Below are 19,450 nucleotides of genomic sequence, written 5' to 3' on the forward strand. Positions count from 1 at the left end.
TCCAGAGTCCTGGGGGGGTGAGCCACAGTCACCCCCACTATGTCTTGCCATTGTTTTGCCGGCCGTCTCCTCCTCCACTACCATTAGAGCCTTCCTCATCTTCTCCCTGGGCTTTTACTTAGCCATACCGGGAGACTTGCTTATGCTGCCGCTGCCCCTCTTTGCCCCTGGGGCTTTTGTCGTAGCTCTGGGGCGGCGCGGCTCCAATGCCCCATACCAGCCGCCACCCTCGCCCCCGAGATGGAGCGACGGCTGAAGTGCTTCAGTAGCTTCTGTTGCTTGGAGTTTGACTCCTGTAGCTGAGGGTATTAGATGGAACTTGCAGCAAGCTGCCCATCCTGTTAGAGCTCCTGTGGTCCTGATAGGCAGTGAAGTCATAAGGATTCTGACAAAATTCAAGCATCACTCAAAGAACAAGTGTCACAAATATGCCTTTCCTATTTAGCAAGAGAGTGCAGGGGCAAAACAAAGGCCACCACAGCCCCGCAGTGCAGGGGTCCACGAGCGCCAGAGCACCCCCTGAGCACAGAACACTGTGCACGGTGGCAGGCCCCTGAATGAGTTCAGGGGTGAAAGGGCCCCCTCCAGGCTCTTTTCTGGATGGCTCTTTCAAGTTTCGATACACAACTGGGAGAGTGGTAGTGATGTGTTATGTAGTTGACATTGAATTTAGGAGCACACTGTCACATATATACTATTAAAGCACTGTGTTGTAGCCACGGTCATTAACCGATAGCACATTTTCCATTAAAATGACCACTAAATATGCATAGACATACTGTTTTACTAATAAAACGATTTAGTGCCCAAAGGTTATTTGTGGAAAACTGGTTTCAGTGAATATTTGTCATTTGTGCATCATCATATGTGAATCACCAAGCAAAGTGCCTTGGTTTGTTTTGATCCTATCAAAATCTTTGTTTCCATAACAATTCAGAGCTAGAACAAAAATCACTTCATTTGTGCTCTCCTAATGTTCATTTATTTTCAAATATTTGTGCTGTTCATTTATGGGTATTTAAATGTTGTTCGGTTAGATGAAAATGATGTCATACAGCCTTTTCTTTCACACCAGCAAGATTGTCACATAGATCACTGTACAAAATCCTCAAACTTTGTTGTAAGTGAATGAAAAATAAACACCTGTTTCCATGATAAAAGAATAAGCAGTTATTTTACAGAAGATGAGACTGACATTTGACATCTGTCTTTGAATACACAGCAAATGTGACAAGATGAAAACACAATCCAAAGCCCTCTTTAATGCTCTGTTTACCTTACTCCAACATGATTATGTAGATGCCCTCTCAGGGCTCAAAGACTGCTGTAGTCGGCCCCCCTCACACCTCTGGGTTCCAGTGTATTATTCCAGCTACACCACTGGTAATTACGACCTTGGCTGCGAATCTCGTGCGTGGGTGTGTGGTTTGTCCTAGCTGTGTTTCGTATGTATGTAACAGTGTGTGTCAGCCTTTCTCTTGTCTCTTGATGTGTGTGATGTTTGTGCTGTCTTGTCACTGTGTGTATTTGTGTGTGAGAGAAACAGAGTAATTTTTAGACAACAGGACACATTCAGCAGCGCCTGCACGTTGTCTGCTTTCTTTACAAGCAGCCAAGTGTAGGCAGGGTGGGGGCCTATCAGATTCCAGCTGGGCTCATATTAAAGGCGGAAGTTAAGGGGCCATCAGGCTTCCTTTTGTTGGAGGATTCTGGCTGGGAGCCATCGGGAGCCGCACACCTAAATGCAATGGAGGGGAAACAAAGGCACATAGCTTATCCCTTCACAGATACTTTAAGAGGGGTATACATTTGACTTTGTTCAGTCCCTGTATATATAAGACAAATGCATGCAATATATGATTGTCAGATGAGTTTGCTTGTTCCAGTATTGACACAAATAACAATATAAATACCACCATATTGTTTTATTTATTTTATAGCGCTCTAGCACTACTCATCCAAATGCAGGGTGTCGGGGCACTTTAGATCACATGTACACATTATACAATGACACTAAATCATGTGTGTGTGTAAGTCAATATACAGAATTATTTACATATGTCAGTGAGGGTTATGAGGTATAGAAGCCATTTGCCCTTCATAGCTCACTGTGCCACATTAAAAGGATAACAAATTATAAACTGCAAGTAACAAAGGGGTCTCTGTGTTCAAAGTAGTAACCAAGTTACCCATTTACATTAAAATAAATTGTCATATATGTGTTACATTATGTGCTTTGCAGGAGACATGTTAACCCTTTATGCAACTGTGATTTAAAGCTTGGACTAGACAAAACACAGTTCTCTCTGGAAAAGATGTTTACCTCCACAGTTACCCTACCATTATTATTATTCCCTGAGATTTACCGGGCTCATAAAACTCTTTGCAGCAGGTGTTTTAACCCCATATGATATTTTAAAATGCAGCTTTGCAAACAATTAAGCAGAACAGTTTTACTGAAATGTTTCTCCTTGTTGCCAATTTCATTGTGGCAGGGTGGTAAAAAATAAATGTATAAGTAGAAGCCCAGATTTTGCATCGGGTTGCGTTACTTTATTGGCCCATCTCTGAAACAAAATCTCTTTTGTTAAATCTTGTAATGCATTCAAATGTATTCACGATAGACCTGCTAAACCTGTGTGTGAGGTCTTAAGATCCAATGTCACCTTGTGATGTTAACTCCTGTGATGTCATAGACTGCGGTGTCACTTCCTATAAAGCCATGTACAATGTCACTCGCCGTGATGTCACACACTGTGATGTCACTTCCCATTATGTCACTTGCATACCTCCTAACTTGGTTAGTTACCCACTCATTTTGTTAGGACTTGTGCATTGTTTGTGTATGGTATATGTGTGACAGTGTGCCACTCTAATGTCGGTATGGCACGTAGGTGTGCATGTGTGATGTTTGCATGCATCTAGTCTGTATGTGTCTAGTCGATATAGTGTATGTGTGCGGCAGCCTGCGACTGCTGAATGTGTGCGTACTGCCATTCTGTATGTGTACAGTATGTTACAGAAACTGACAGCCGTGCTGGTGATGTCAGAGGGCGGAGTAAGAGGATGGGACTCTCCCAATGCAAGGCAAGGAGGTGGGGCGCGAAGACTCCTATAAAGGCAGCTGCAGGGTCCATCTCCTTCATAATACTCCTGACAGAGCCGAAGCTACCGGACCCCAGCTGAGGCTACCAACCTTCTGACAACGGCACGAGCCGGACGGACCTGTGCACCGAGTGCATTAACTATTAACTATTGCCTCCTGCAGAACTCGCTTAGCAGTGTTTGAGCCCTTCCGCACAACTTTATTTCCTGTGACCCGTGTCCTTGCCGCTGTTCTAAAATCTACGACCGCAGAAAACACCCAGAAAGTCCCTCTGTGATGATGGCTGTGAAGAGCTTGCTCTGGTCCCCCTGCCTGCTGCTGCTACTGCCCGTCTGGCCGGTGAGTGACCACTCGAATGGTGTTTGCACGAGTGTGAGGGTAGCCACGCGGCTGAAGGTGGTGAACCTTTCACACAATCTCTCATGCTCACAATGCTGCATTGCTGCGCCTCAGTTCAAGTATGTGAGGGGACTGAGGCGTGAGGCTCCACTGAAGTGAGTGGGAAGGTAAGGCTCGTCAGGTGTGAGGTTCCACCTAACAGGCTGCCTATGTGTGAGACCCCACTTAAGCGAAAGTGACAGAGGTGGTGTCTACGTGTGAGATTCCTCTAAAATGCATAGGATAACGGAGACTGTCGGAGTGTAAGACTCCAATTATGTGTACGGGACAACGGAGGGTGTTAGGGTGTGAGACTCAGCGCAAGTGCATGGGACAAACGAGGCTGTCAGGGTGTGAGACTCCACGCAAGTGCATGGGACAAAGGAGGCTGTCAGTGTGTGAGACTTCAATTAAGTGCATGGGGCAACGGAGGCAGTCACGGTGTGTCACTCCAATTAAGTGCATGGGGCAGCGGAGGCTGTCACGGTGGGAGACAACACTTAAGTGTAACTGACAACGGAGGATGTCTAAGTGCGAGACTTCACGTAAGTGCATGGGACAACGGAGGCTGTCAGTGTGTGAGACCACACTGAAGCGTATGGGAATAAGACAACTGACGTTGACTTTGTGTGCGAGTTTCTTTCATTCACCACGTGGCCAGTCAGACTGGCCGTGTGTGTGACTGCAGTAATGTCACACATTCACTGGCCATTTGATGAAAACACGATTGGAAGTAGAGTTCTCGCTACTACAGCCAGCAAGCAGTCACTGCCTTTTCACTCACTTGCCCCTTTCACTGTTGTTGGGTGGGGGGGGGAGGAGACTAAGTGAGAGAGTTCAGTTGAAGTGCTGTTTGTTGGCTGACAATCCAAGTGATAAAGTGTACAGAGCGGTCGCACTGCACGCGCGTCTAGTGTGCAGCAAGCGCAGGGTGCATGCCGAGCTTGGTGACATGTTCCCTGCTGCAGCTGCGTGCTCGGTTACAACAAGCGGGTGATACCCGCACAGCAGGCGCACAAGTACCAACGTGCAGCAGGTGTGGTGTGTGCATGTGGGCCTGGGTGCACCTATCCACGTGGGCGACGAGCGGTGATTCTAATTAATACTTTTCATGCACGTGTGTTCGGGTGCAGTGATTGGTGGCTGCATTCATTTTCCGCGCTTGCCATCCGATGTGGCACGCAGTGGGGGAATGGAATACGCGGTGCACATGTCCTGTGTGCATCAGGCGGTGTGGAGGTAGAGCTAAGCGAGCGGCGGTTGTCTGCAAAACTCCGTGCACACATGCCTAGGACGCACGAGGTCGTGGGTTCCTGCCGAGATATGTCCGTATGTTCCCCTGCAGCATCCTGGGGTACACCCTTCAGGAAGTCTCGGGGCCTCTCACGCACACTGCGGGGAGGAGAATTAACCATCACATTGCTTTAGGCTACTACCCGGGTCATGTCAGGCGGTAGAAGCCTGCGCACACGTGCCCAAGACACGAAACACAGTGCAGTTACAACGTCGCAGTAATCAGCGGATGTACGCAGAGTTCTGTCCGTGCGGGTCCACCTACCCGGACGCAGCAGGCGGAGAGGGTGACGGACATGCAAGTCATGATGCAACAGGCAGTGGTTTAGGGCTGGAGGCATGCAGCTACGGTCGCGAAAGCGCCCAGAGTGCAGCAAGCCGGGGGTGAGGTGCTATAGCCACAGAAACACGCACCGTGACGCTGCGGTTGTCAGGGCGCATCTTACGAGTCCCATGGACTGGACAGCTACCGTCTTGTGGATGAAAATAAATTATCTGGCAGGACTGAGATGTGATCTTACCCGGTTAGAGTCCGAGTTGACGACGAGGCTACTGTAGGGGAAGTGGCACCGAGACCCAGAGCCATGAGTGGCCATTGAACCCCGACATTTGTTATATTTTTTCTACTACAATGGAGGTGAAAGCGGCGGATTTCCCTGATTGCACTAGTGCCCAGAGCGTGCAAGCTACGCTACTGATTGAGGAAGTGTTCCACACTAAGTGACGGCGCTGTTCCCATCACCAGGCATTCAGTGTCCACTCCTTTTTGTTGATGCACGTGGTTCAGTGGCTGATCCAGTAGCTAAGTTGTAAACAATAAGCGCCAGAGCCCTCGTCAGGAGGATATGGCAGCTTGCACCCTCCATTGCCCCTGCCAGCGCTGCCAATCGGAGTACCAACACAACTACTACACAATACACGCCAAGTGTGACAATTCAGGTGGTTGTATGACACAACTTCACATGTCTGAACTATGCATGCCTAAACAACACTGTCTGAACCATGACCACGTCTTTACCACGCATGCCTTACAACTAATTTTGTTGTAAAAGCATGATTGGCAAAGGAATATGCATGGTAAATTTCCCCCGCACAGACCCCTAACATCTCCGTCCTGAGCCCTAAAACTGACCCCAACCTTTAAAACTGCCCCTTTCCCCACCCTAAAGCCAGGCCCCTGCCCTTAAAACTCCCCCCTGCCCAGAGCCATAAAACTGACCATGCCTTACCCTTAAAACTACCCTGCCCCCCTGCCCTCAGCCCTAAAAACCTGCCCCCTGCTAAAGACTATCCTGATCCCAGCCCCCTCCCTGAGCCCTAAAACTGACCCCCACCCCTTAAAACTGCTCCTTGCCTCCCCACCCAGAGCCCTAAATCCTGGCACCTGCCTTTAAAACTTCCCAACCTGCCCCCTCCTAAAAACTACCCTGATTCCAGTCCCCCAACCTGAGCCCTAAAACTGAGCCTGTCCCTTAAAACTGCCCCTTACCTCTCCGCTGTGAGCCCTAAATCCCGGTCCCTGCCCTAAAACCCTGCCCCCTGCCAAAAAAACTACTCCACCCACCCTGAGCCTTAAAACCACCTCCAGCCCTAAAAACAACCCCCACCAACCCAGCCCCACTTACCACTCCCGATCCTTCCTGTTCCTCTCTCCTCCCATCGCACAGCTGGGCCGCTCTCTGCCTTAACAGCGCATATGCGTTGTTAAGGCAGAGTTCAGGGAGAGTCAATGTTCAGGCAATTTCTGTTACGCTGTTTCCCCAATCATACTACTCAAGGCCCTCAAAGTATAAGAATTGTTTGGGTGGCACGTATTAGGGATTGTTAATTAATAAACAGATCTTGTGCTCATACCCACATTTGGAAGACAGCCCACCATGTGACAGACTGTCACAGGCTCCAGTGCTAAGAATCAGGTGCCAGTGCCGAGCATTCAAAACCACTGGCTCAAATTAAGCCCTGGACTGATTGTCATAAATTTCCCCAAGAAATGTCAACTTGGAGCGGGATAGGGTTGAGACAAAGATGAATAAACTTGTTCGTAGCAGGTGACTTCCAGCTCAAGGAGGAGTCCATAGCCACTCCCCCACACCCTCTGCCATTTGCCCTCATATGGGCGGCACAGCTTTCAGTACTCCACAGTAAGGCAGCCCTACTGGGATAGGTGAGTTATACTAATTATGTATGGCTCACTACCTACCCATCTATGTCCTCACTGGTAAGGGTTGGGATGAGAAGGACTATGAATTTAACTGGGTAATGCTGCTTGCACAGCACCCAGGGATGGACCAATGAAAACTTGACACCTTGACGGCTACGGTTGTTCGGAGGAAGTGAGACGTGCATGTTAAGCTGTCGGGTCTGATACAAAACTTGAGGGAGCACCCATGGAGCCTCAAAGAATGTTTACCCAAACAGTTGACATGAGCTCTGGTAGGTATTTAAAACTGCCTGTACCAGGCCTACATAGAAGCATTGTCAAAGGCATAGGTCTGATGTCGGTCGCCAGCTTTTTGGCTTAGTCAATGCTTGTTTTCTCATGATGTCTGCAAAATGGTATTTTTCGGGAAGCTGCCTAGCCATCATCAACCTTAAAAATAATTTTCTAAAAGCAAATGTATTTTTGGTGCTCAAAAAGCACACCTCCCCAGAGCCTTTAAAGGAAGTACTTTGTGTGTGGGCTTCTTGTGAAAGTGCAAAATACTGTCACTCACAGTGAAGCTAGCCAGTGGTTGACGAGGGATGGCTGAAAGCCCCTGTACCTGTAAGTGAGAATATTATATATGACATTTTCATAAAATCAAAAGGTCGTGGCTAAAGCCAGATATAATGAAGAAAGCATCGTCAAGGGTATGGCCAGTGATGCACAGATAAGGCCCACTTTCTTCTGTCGCAGAAGATGCTGGATGATGCTGAATAAAGTGTCCCCACGCACACGTGCCCTTGTCTCTCTGCTCCCTGCCTCACAGCGCAGCTTAATGAGTAGGATGGAGCTGGATAGCAATCAGCATCCATAATCTGATAATAGTGTCTAGAGACTCCCTTGTGGGTAAACGTGTGCTACCGATGGGCATAGAGAGTTGTGCAACAGCCGTCTGGTGCCTTAGCTGCTGTTTGTACGCCTCTTTAGTCTGTTTAAGGCGATATTAATGTCTGCTCCTGTGGCATCGGCTGTGCCAACACTGGTGACACATTTTGTATTATGTAACTCTTCTTGGCAGATTAAGCTTGTGACCCGACAGTAATAGTTGGAGTCAAATCATTGTCTTACACATTTTTCTAGCGAACTGAGTTGTGAATTGCATCAGCCCAGGTATGTGGACTGGGGCCAGCAAGGTGTGGGCCGTGAGTGGCGCTGGTGGTTCCCTGTACCAGGGTTGTTGCCTTTCCATCTTGTCACCACTGGAGGGGAGCATGGGGAAGAGTGGTGGGTAAGAGCTCTAGGGTGGAGGGAGCACCTTCTTCCAGGTCAATATGTAGCCCTGAGACACCCTAACAGTGCTCTGTAAACTCTGCAGTTTACACTCTAGCCCAGCGCATTCCAAAGCTAAGCTGCCAGGATAGCTCAGTGACCTGAATGTCTGCCACTAGGAACCGCGGTGAGATGAAGATCAGGCGTTTGAATTCCAACAAGGCTGATTAAATCTTCGATAATTCAGAAGTTGGTAAATTGAGTACCCCAATGTAGGTAATTGCAACGGATTCTACTTTCAATGCTTATACATGGCAGACATATACTGAGAAGTGAAATATAGTAAATAGGTTATTACTGTTGTTTTATAGTCTTCAAGATTAACCAATCTATAAAGGCTCTTCTGGCCCACTATTTTGCTGGTCTCTCTCTCCCCTCCCCTGTCCCAAGAATTACAGATACTAGGTAACTCTGAGGGAATGTAAGTAATGTGGGATTACAATCTAGACTCTCAAGATCCACCAAGACATAAGGAATCACTAGGGAAATACGTAATTCTTGGATTGATTTCTCTTGGTAATTCCTAATTTTCCTTGCAATTACATCCTCCTATTTTAGTTGAAATCTGTGGTTGAAACTAAACAGATGCATGGCATTCCAGCGGATCTGATAAATCCAATGGGGCTAGTACCTTCTCTCAGTGGGCGCATTGAAATCAATGGGCCTCTCTTAATGAGTGCCTTAGTCAAACCCCTGGGTTGGTAGTGACTCACTATAGCACTTTGCATCTGCCTCAGCTCCACGTGCCCCTATACAGAGCTCCAAAACATAGAGTTGACTTTATCTGTACTCATGAAGTCAAGTTTGGAATAAACAATCTAACCCGACATTAACTACCAGCCACAAACAACCCATTCCTGGAGTTGTGCCTACTGCCAGCTTCGAAGGAAAACAGAGATAGAATGCCTTTGCTCGTGCTGCCTGTGACTCGGCTATCAGCGAGACTTGGGTACATGATGGGTGTAGTGCAAGCCTTGAGAAAGAAACAAGGGAATGGGCACTGGCAGTGTGATTGGCAGAAATCTTAGGCCTCTATGATGGGGAGGTTAGGGATGTATGGGCATAGCACGAGCCTGGAAGTATCCAGTCTCCAGGACCCTGGCAGGAGACCTTGCCAGTAAAGCAGGCCCTGATGCTTTGGCTGTGGTGCTAGGTGGTGTTTTTTTATTTTTTTGTTATCGCTCAACTCAGTGGCATTGGCATCCTGCAGACATTTGGACCAGATCTACTGTGTTTCATGCAAAGGAGCACTGAATGCAAATGGCACCATCATGGCCATGAATAACAGAAAACAGAGAAGCGTCAGATTTAGCAGCAGTCACCTTCTGGCATCCACACTGGTACTTGCCCTAAATCTGGCTACACTGCATGACAAGAAGCCTCATGTTGTGGTGCAAAGGTGAGCCAGAAGTGCCCAGCCTACGATTTATACTCGAGGTGCATCCTCAGTACACATTCCAACATGTAGACAACCACATATCGGTCAGCCTTGCAAGATGTGTGCTTATATAAAAGCACTAAAGGGATTCATAGGTGTATAAGGGTATATTCCGCTTTATCCCTCACTTGCGCTTAATTTCTAGGATTTGGGACAGAGCCAAATCACATTTTAGGAGACTGAGTTGTGCGCCAAACTATGTTTTTTTTTCCACTGGCATCAGACATGCTCCTTTTGTGTAGATTAGCAGCGACTTGGTGTAATGAGTTTCAGGCACCACATGAGGTTTAACTTGCAGCAAAAAAAAGCTCTACAGCTTGAAAGATGATGGCTCCTGCTATAAGTGGCACTTTGTGTTGCACAAATGCCAGTGCATGCCTTTAGTAAATATCGACATTATGGTTTTACTGTTGAATGTACAGTTTACTATTTGTTTGGCTGGTTTGTAATTAAATGCTGCCAAGGTTTCATTTGTACTACACTAATCTTTCACACCTCTGCTTTAAGCAGACTTCCAGGCTCCTGCAGGTCTCTGGTTGTACCTGAAAATGGAATACCTTGCAGGCGCCCAGAAGTCTGCCAAATGATCTTGTAGCACGGGGGCACTCACAACGCTACACTCAGATGTTGTCACGGGCTCGGTGGCAGCCGACCAGCCCATCATGCCCTCCGCCATCCAATCACGCCCCTCTCGTGTCAGTTCTCAGTTTCACATTGCACAATCCAGGCCTTTAACGCCTGGTGAGAGATCAGACGTGTATCTGGCTGCCCGGCCTTAGCCTCCAATTCAACAGGGTCGCTGGCTCCCCGAACACCTGTTGAGGAGGTCTCGGAGGGGCTGCGCTCTCACTCCACTGAGTGAGGATGGCGAGCGCCGGGCCTGTTGTGACACGCTCTGCGTGTATTAACAGATGTCAGACTTGATCGGTTTTCAGACGCTGCCATGAGCTGGGTGCATTTCACTTTTGTGAATTGAAACCAGTGGCTAGGAATCAAGAATCCCTCTACCAGTTCCCTGTCACCGGTGGTGCCCTACGGGCCGCCAACGTTCCTCCTACCCAGCCTATAAAAAAAAGCATGAAGTTCCCGCCATCATCTCCACCTCCCCTACCCGGTGTGGTTTAAGCATTTTGGGAAAGTTCGTTATATTTTGCAAATATTTCATGTCTGTCTGTCTGTCTGTCTATCTGTCTATGTATTTGCCTTGGCAATATAGTCTTAGTCGAAACTCTGCAGTCAATATTTTTGCAAGTTCCAGTGAAAAAAAATGATATTCTGGTAGTCACTCCAGAGCTGAGTGTTTCTTGGGTTCTGAGTCTTAAAGATTTTCCCTGGGTAGTTGAGTCTTACTCTGTACTTAGGTGTGACTTACTCTGAATGACCAGAAAGGGAGGGGTTCTAGGATGTTTGGGGCACGGGTAGAAAGGGAATGTGCGAGACCCCTCTAATTTGCATACAACGTGAGACAATCAGGGCTGTTGCACATCAATAGATGCCCTTGCCCCTGTAACTGCTTTGTGAAGACCCTCCGGGGCTGCAGCCCCTCCCTCTCAGCACTTGCAGCTCGTAAAGAGCTCAAGGTGTGAGAGGTGCTTACTAACGAAGAGGATTAATACTTGCGGTGAGCTAAATTACAGTGTTATACCACAGTGGCTCTGTATGGGCAGCCACAGTGTGCCTATATGGGCAGGAGGTCTAATGCAGGACAACCCTGCAGATCGTGTCTCCTTGTAGCTGGAACTATAGGAGGCCCCCCCATCCCTGTGCTTCACCGCGCTACACCATAGCAGTGAGACCCAGGGGAGGGAACCCCCTCCCGAGTATCTATTTACAACGAGACACCTTTCTTTCAATTGCAAACGCAGGGGGCAGGAGAGGACCGCTGTGACCAACTGGTGCGGGCCCCCAAGTTAGTGGGTTGAGTACGGGGTCCTGGGCAGCTGCCCTCACTGGCCCTGCTTAATGCTGGCCCTGTGTCCAGTGGGTAAAACATCCTTAGGGGGTTATTATGACCCCAGCGGTCAGTGATAATGTGGTGGTAGTACCGACAACAGACTGGTGGTACATACCACCACATTATGACATTGGCAGGTTGGCTGAAGCCAACCCGCCAATATACCACACTGGCCGCCATGGCAGTAGCAGCCGCTAGGCCGAAGATAAGAATCTCCAGCCTGGCGGCCGCTGATGTACCACCAGCGGCATTTTGACCCTGCCTACCTCCATGCTTTTCGTGGCGTCCATAACCCCACGAAAACCATGGCGGTAGGCCCTGCCATTGATAGGGAATTCCATCCCTGTCGCTGGTAGGAGGCCCCCAAACACTCCACAGACGCCCCCCCCCTCCATCCACGCTACCCCCTTCCAATTCCCCTTCCCCCATACACGCACACTCGCAGACACGCACCACGCATACACACACTCACTCACACAGGCATACACGCATATATGCAGTCATTCATTCTTGCACACATCCGTACCACATTCATACTGACACACAGACACGCATTCACATTTCCATTCATACATGCATTATCACACATGCGCACACACACACACGCAAACAACACTACACACACATTCACGCACACTCACACATTCATGCACACCCCCCACACACACGCACACACAAACGCCCCCCAGCCACCTCCCCTATCGGAAACCCAACTTACCTGCATCCAGGAGGTCTTCCTGCAGGGGAAGGGACAGGGCTCTGCTACTGCCAGAAGTGCCCGCCACCAGAACACCGCCAGGCCGTATTATTTGTCATACTACGGCTGGCGACGGTCTACTTGAGTGGCGCTGCTGGTGGTAGCAGCACCACCTTAACACCATCTGTCAGTATGGCCACAGCCAGATTTCCGCCCTTCTTGTGGTGGAAATCCAGCTGTGGTCATAATTTGGCAGACAGATGTTAGCCGCGGCGACGGTCTTTTGGCTGCCGTCTCCGCGGCGGAAGGCGGCACTTGCCGCCAATGTCTTATGTGCCCCTTAGTCACGAAATAAAGCTTTGTGGATTGGGCAATTAATCTTATCTTTACTACTCTGCATTCTCCACCCAAGGAAACATTAACTGTAGTTCAGCTGGTCACAAGCTATGTTAATGTTACTAAACAAATTCACGTTTCAAATAGGAAAATAAAGTATGTAAATTAAGTAAATACTTGTGGAAAGTGGGAAGGTGGTGTCGGTAAGAGTACGGTGATGGCTAGGTTGCATGAGAACGAAAGTACAGACTGCACTCATGAACTTCTCAGAAATTGCAAGTGCATGTTGTTCTGTGGGCAAAATGCAGACTAAATCAGACAATGTATAGACCTTCAAGTTCAATGTCTAAGTTCCCTCATCATGTTTTACTCTTTGGTCAACAAAGTGTCAGGAATGCTTGATAACATCCCACAGAAACGAAAGTTCCCTTCAAGATCAAGTTATGGCACACTTAAAGGTGTACCTCCATCTTGCGACACAAAAAAATATTAGGATTTGTTATGCGGTGTTGGATTGGCTGATACAGGTGCTGACACTGTAAGGAATTGTGGAGGTGTTCGCTTCCACCTGTGCTTTGTCACTGAAAGCACTCTTATTCACTAGAATCCATGAAGAAGGTCCATGAAGAAGGCTTACTGACTCTATTTTCAAGTAGCTGCAAGAGGCTGAATTTGTGATTCAAGACATACACTGCTGCTCTTCCCCCCGTTGCTTCACAACTAAGTGGTGGCCTGCTGACTATTGAATCCACTAAAGAGTTCTTTCAAACCTCTTGAACTGCTCTGACTCTCATGTGGATCCATTTTGGAGGACAGACAAAGCCTTCAAAAGGAGTTTTGAAAGGTAGGCTTCCACAACCTTCTTCATTCATGACATGAAGTCATAGAATTTTGCTACCTTCCCATTCAACCCTCTTAAACTCTTCACAAGTTTCTGCATTATTAGTTCCGGGGTAGTCCTCAAGCAAGTCTGTAGAAAAGTACGTTTTACTGCCCACTTCTGGCATCATATTGGGAATCATTGGGTTTAGGGATAAAGCAAAAGTGTGCCTTCTGAGGTGCTTCTACAAGGTCAGCAAGAAAACCCAAAAGGCTTTAGAGCTACACCTCAATGGCCATGTCAGCGCCATAGAGATTGTTGAATTGCACACCTGATGGCCAACAACAGTTAGGCACACACCAACCTGCCCTACTAGGAGGAGCCACCACCCCTTATATTGTCAGGGCACCTTCACCTCTTATGAAACAAATCATGCACCTGGTCAGGATCACAAAACAATGGCAAAGAGTTACTTCAGATAGCACCATGCTCATCAAATTACTAACAGGAAGTTGCTCAGAGCTCCAGTATTGCAACGATGAGATGGATTGCAAACACAGCGATTAAAAAAAAAAAAATAGAGAGAGTTTTATCAAACAGCAACGCATGTGCCAGGGCAAGGTTTGGCTAGCCCTTCTGATCAAGATGATAGTTCAAGAATGTAATTTTACATTTCCACCATACTAACCTTGAGGAATATAAATTCTGAGTGTTGTCCCTGTGCTGGATGGCATGGGTATCATCGTTTTGTACAACTAGGTTGGAATTATTCCAGGGTGCACATAGTTACTTGCTGTTTATAGCTACACTGCATATGTACGCTCCACTGGCTGTCCAATCCTATGGGGTCAAGGGAGCTGTGTGGCCCCAAACGCTGAAAAGTTTTTGTGCCTGATTGGCGGCAGCTCCCGAGTTAAAGTGAGTCTTGTTATTGTAAGAGGCCGTTGTCTGGCCTATGAACAAGTGCCTTGTTTCGGTGGATGTGTGTGAATGTGCTGAGAGCAGTTCAGCAGGTGCATGTTACTAGCGGGGGCCGGAGGTGGTGGAGAATGCTGCTCTTAAACAGACATCTGTTGGCCCACCCAGGGACACCATGCATTCCTGTGGCTTGTAGCTTAGAGTAGTATTCCGTCCTACAGCTGCTACCCCCCAGCAGGGGGATCCTGCGACTAGGGACCCTATCCTTCCTTCCTAGAGGGGCAGTGCACATCTGCTAACAGGCTTGTGCAATCGATTGCATCGTATGACGTCTTATTGCCTATCTCCAGATTAAGGACACACACATTTTGGATTTAAAGTCAAACTAATCTGTCCCTTCGTCTATGGATGTGCAAAGTTGCATTTTTGTCTGCAAACTTCCCAAAATAAACTTTCTGGAAGACTTGACAACTTTGTGAAGGTTGTGAAATGTTTAGCTTTGACACTTGTGCATAGGAAAACTCAGCGGAAAAAACTGCAGACGAAAAATTATCTGGGAACATTTGCCATTCGGCAAATGCCCTTTGCTGAATGTAACTTAAATATTTGTGCAATGTAACGTGTAAAGAAAGGCTCATGTTACATTTTCTAGGATGGATTGAGTATTGCAAAACTGACCTCACTCTGCACAGGAAATACTCGTGCATTTTTATTTCTTTGGGGGGGGGGGGTAGTTTTCTTGGGGGGGGGGAATATACATGAATTTATCATGCATAGATTGAATATCACAGCTCTAGGAGGCAAGCATCATGGTCAATATAGTTATTGAATTGAGGCCAGATGTGACTATGTTTATATTCAAGTGATGGTCTTGTCTTTGTAAAATCCCGGGGTGAGAAGACTGTTACTGCTCTCTACCTGTAAACGGCGCTGTTTTGTGTTCTACAGTGAGATACCTCTCTCACTTGTGCTACATCAGGTTCTGAATGACCTCCATACTTTCAGTGTGCACTGCCGGTATATAGTAATATATCTTGCCTTCTAAGGGCGATCTCTCGTTTATCCCTGCCAGTGCGACATGTACTACTGTTTTGCAGGCAGCTCCACATTTCCCCTATGCATGTATATCTTGTGTTGCTGTAAGTTCTGCAAACAGTTCACAGCCGTCGTCCTCAAACAAACGTCCCAAACATGAGTACCTGTTATCCGCAACCACCCCCACAAATGTGTGGTAGCCCTGGGTGTGATGCATGCAATTAGCAACCAGGGCAGAGGTCCCCTCAGGCAGGCGGTGGATCCGAAATGGTGGTCGCCTACCCTCGGGCACAAAGCAGCGTCAAGAAGGGATTGTAGGCCAAGGTGAACCCCAGGGTAAGGCTAAGGGCGCACAGTTCCAGGAGCTCAAGATAACAACATAAAGCCGATTGGGCGAGATCAGGGGGCAACATTTGAATTCACCAACTGCAAGCCAGCAGTTCAGAAGTCACAGGCAGTCAGTCCTTGACCTTCCTAGAGGAGTGCACTGTGGATGTTTTGCCCACCCACTCACACTGGTATGAATACTGAAAATTAAGGATCTGTTGCAGTGAGCCGACCAGGGCAGAGAAGCTTAAGGACCCCGAACCTTAAACCACCTGAAAGGGGGAGGGAAATGGACGAGCACTGCCAAAGGGCAGATTGAGGGGGGTGTCCAACTGGGTATACTTGGCACTTGAAGCTCGAATGGCCTAAGGGTCGGCAACAGAAACAAGGGGTTGGTAGCAAGATGAAGCCAGGAATCTGCGATAGTGTCCTACCCCACCCCCCTCATTTCTGGACATGACAGCAAGCACTGCCAAAATAAGGATAATGAGTTAATGTGTGAACATTGATCATGTTAAGACTTGCAAATATTGTCTGCATTCGTGCAGTGGCTACACTTTGTACCTAATAAACTGCGACCACATCACTCCATAAACAGCTTTGTTTTTGTTGGGGGCAGAAGGGTTGTCTCTGGTGGCCTGACTGTACAGGTTATAAGCACTGGATCCCTTCCTCCTCTGGAACTCAGGCCTTGTTGTTTAACTCTAGGTTCACCGCATGAGTATCAGACTGGTGGTGGAGGACTGTCTCTGAATGCCACTGGAAGGCATATGTGTGTTTACTACTTATTGAATGTTCCACTGCGGAGCTCTTGGTAAAGACCGATGAGGGGATTGGTACGCAGAATGTATATATATTTACCTGCCATCTGCTGGAGCAGTTATGCCACTGAACTTATGACCCTAGAGTGTCTAGGGAAGCAAGAGGGATGGACCGTGTGTAAGTCTACATAAGAAAAGTGCACACACAACATGAAGTATGCGTTTAAAGGGATCTTTAGTTACAGATTAGTTTAAACTATTTCTCCCCCTTTTTTAAACATTTCATAAACACATAAAAAAAAAAAACATTTGAAGAACTTCAATCTGCGCATTTTCCAAAAAGATCCCTCGTTGGTAAGAACCATGATTTTGCTCTGTGACCTTTATGGTCCTCAACATGGTAGAAGACCCTCTGAGTGTGTGGAATCACAGAGTCTCGTGCGCAATGGTGTTGATGACCTCACGTAGATCTCTAGGCAGGAACAACAATTTCTAGGAAGACTGCACTATCAATGACACACCATGGTAACTGACTTTCGGGCATAGAGTGTAGGCTGTGTACCAGGGGGCTCCTGCCTGATACCTGTGCAGCTGCGGGTCTCCCTATAATGTCCCCAGCATAAAAAGAAAACGGACTAGCTGCACATTTAGTGGGTCTCATGTATTCTGACTGTCCTCTATGTGGGTGTAGATATAACGCTGAGACAAGTACACCTTTTCAACCTTCAAAAAACACCTTTCAAAAATCTATAGAGAACTTTGTAACTTAAGGTTACAACTTTTTAACCCTTTGCTACACTTGCTTCAATATTGAGGCTTTTGCAACAATGTATGCCATAATTCTTTACTTGAATTAGATGTGCATAAGACAGAGTTCAGAGAATATCGATTAATTTAGACTTTGGTGGGAGGGAAGCATCATCTCCGTTAGAGTTGCTGAACAAAGGGGTTTGCGACGGTGGAGCCTCAGGTGGGGTGACTGTCAAAAAATATTCACCCACTGGTCCATCCACCATCGGACCACAGCCTCAAGGAGATAGGATGCGTCCCTGATTTGACCTCTTAATGCTCTACAGTTGGAAACATGGCACCAAGGCAGGAACATGGTTCCTCTGTGCCTGCAGATACAATGAAAGACTCGAGATCACAGCCAGGGTAGCAGGCGTCTCTGAATGTGTCAGGGGGGCCTCCTCTGTTTTGGGAGCAAGCCAGGGGCTCCGCTAGGCCAGAATCTTTGCCTACTGCCAGGCCTCCCACCACACTTTAAATGAACCATTTAGTATTTGTTGCTGTACAATACCAATGTGCATAAAACAGCAAAGTAAGAAACTTACATAGAAGAGGTCTGCTTGGACCTCACAGCTTGTCTGGCTTTCTTTAGAGTTAAATGATTTTCCATATTTAGGAAGATACTCTTTCAATGGACAGAAAAAACGACAGATTTAAAATGTAACACTTCACACTTGGTGAGTTGCAAAAATCAGGAATTTCACAAATTTTCACCTGAGGAAAACACTCTTGGCACAACCATACGAATAGGTTGAACAGTTCAAGAGGGGTCAAGGGTGCACACCTTCCTTTAGGAGGACTAATCTATGTTATTGAATTTTTCCTAAAAAGTTGTAGTCTGACAGTATATGATCAGCCCTTTTCTTGACTGGTCACTAGATTGCCCTTAACAAGAAAGCAGAATGTTGCTGTTTTGTGGCATTTCTTCAAAGAGCCACGTTTTACAGTGGTTATGATCAAAGTTAGTGCTTTGGTGATAATACAGAAACAAATTCAAACATTAATTGCAACTGTTTTTGCACTACCTGAGAATTGCACTCACAGAAGTGTTGAGCTCACTGGTTACAGTGTTTCACAGGTGGTAACTGTGTTGAAATCACGTAAGTCATGTTCTAGTGGATACAAAATGGTCTCGAACACGTGGTGTACCAATTGTTCCCTGTTATTGCTTATGAGTTGTATATCAAGAGGGCAACCGCTGGGGACGTCCAGAACACACATTTGCCCCAGGGTGCTTTAACTTTCATTTTTATATCAGGTCTACATAGAACTGGCAGTCAAGGATGTTGCTTACCATGTCCTTTCGCCCTAACATAGAAGCCACAAGCAGGTCTCATCTTCCCTACAGTGCTGTGGGAAACACTGCGGTGATCTCTACAAGGGAGTGACGGTCTCTCCTCTCCCAGTTGATCCCTGCTCCTGGCACTTTATCAGTTTCACATTGTACTCCGCAGGTGGTGAGGGGGTCTTGCACTTGTCTTTGGTTTCAGCTCTATTGGTCCAACACCTTTAGGAAGCCACCCTGCATCAAGTATGTTTGTGTAATTGCCTCTGAGTGGATTAGTGCTGTCCCAGCAATGTACTGGCATAACTGGACATGGAGCCCTTAGTGCAGTATGTCCACATACTCTGTACTGCCATCATTTCAGTATTGTGGTTTTTGACTTGGTTTATCGTGACTGCATTCTAGTTGAGAGTCAATAGTATGTACCACCAAGATATGTGGCTATGGTATTTGCTGGTGCTTTCCAATCCGAAGCCTTAAATGTTTAATTTTTTTTTTTTTTTACAATAATATTACTATGGGTGTCAAAGTTCCCTTTTGACAACTCCATGAAGTTTATTGAAATATTTGCCAACTTCAGGATATTTGCAAATTTGGTAAAGTTTAAAAGTAAAAACTAAAGAAACCTTGCAAAACCTTTGTGGGTTACTTCCCCTCCAGGAAAGTGTGTTTGCAGCCTAAGATGTTAGACATCACAACTTAAGTGGTGTCCCCGGAGGATGCTGTACTGTATCTCAATGACCTTGTCATGTGATGCAATGCAGACCCTTGCTGTCTAATCCCCAAAGGATCTCACGGTAGACACGAAATCCCAGCCCAGATCTTCTGCAGGGAAACGAAA

General features: G+C 47.0%; 1 protein-coding gene across 1 annotated transcript in view; it reads left to right on the plus strand.

Moving 5' to 3' along the window:
• Positions 1-3,144: 3,144 nt before the first annotated feature.
• LOC138301164 (CCN family member 1-like) overlaps positions 3,145-19,450 on the plus strand; it is a 29,806-nt gene continuing 13,500 nt past the window's right edge. The window contains exon 1 of the mRNA XM_069241356.1: positions 3,145-3,445. Coding sequence (XP_069097457.1) covers positions 3,383-3,445 — 63 coding nt within the window. The 5' untranslated portion in view covers positions 3,145-3,382. The remainder of the gene's footprint in view (positions 3,446-19,450) is intronic.

This window comes from Pleurodeles waltl, chromosome 6 (genome assembly GCF_031143425.1).
Source record: "Pleurodeles waltl isolate 20211129_DDA chromosome 6, aPleWal1.hap1.20221129, whole genome shotgun sequence".
In the NCBI taxonomy this organism is placed as follows: Eukaryota; Metazoa; Chordata; class Amphibia; order Caudata; family Salamandridae; genus Pleurodeles; species Pleurodeles waltl.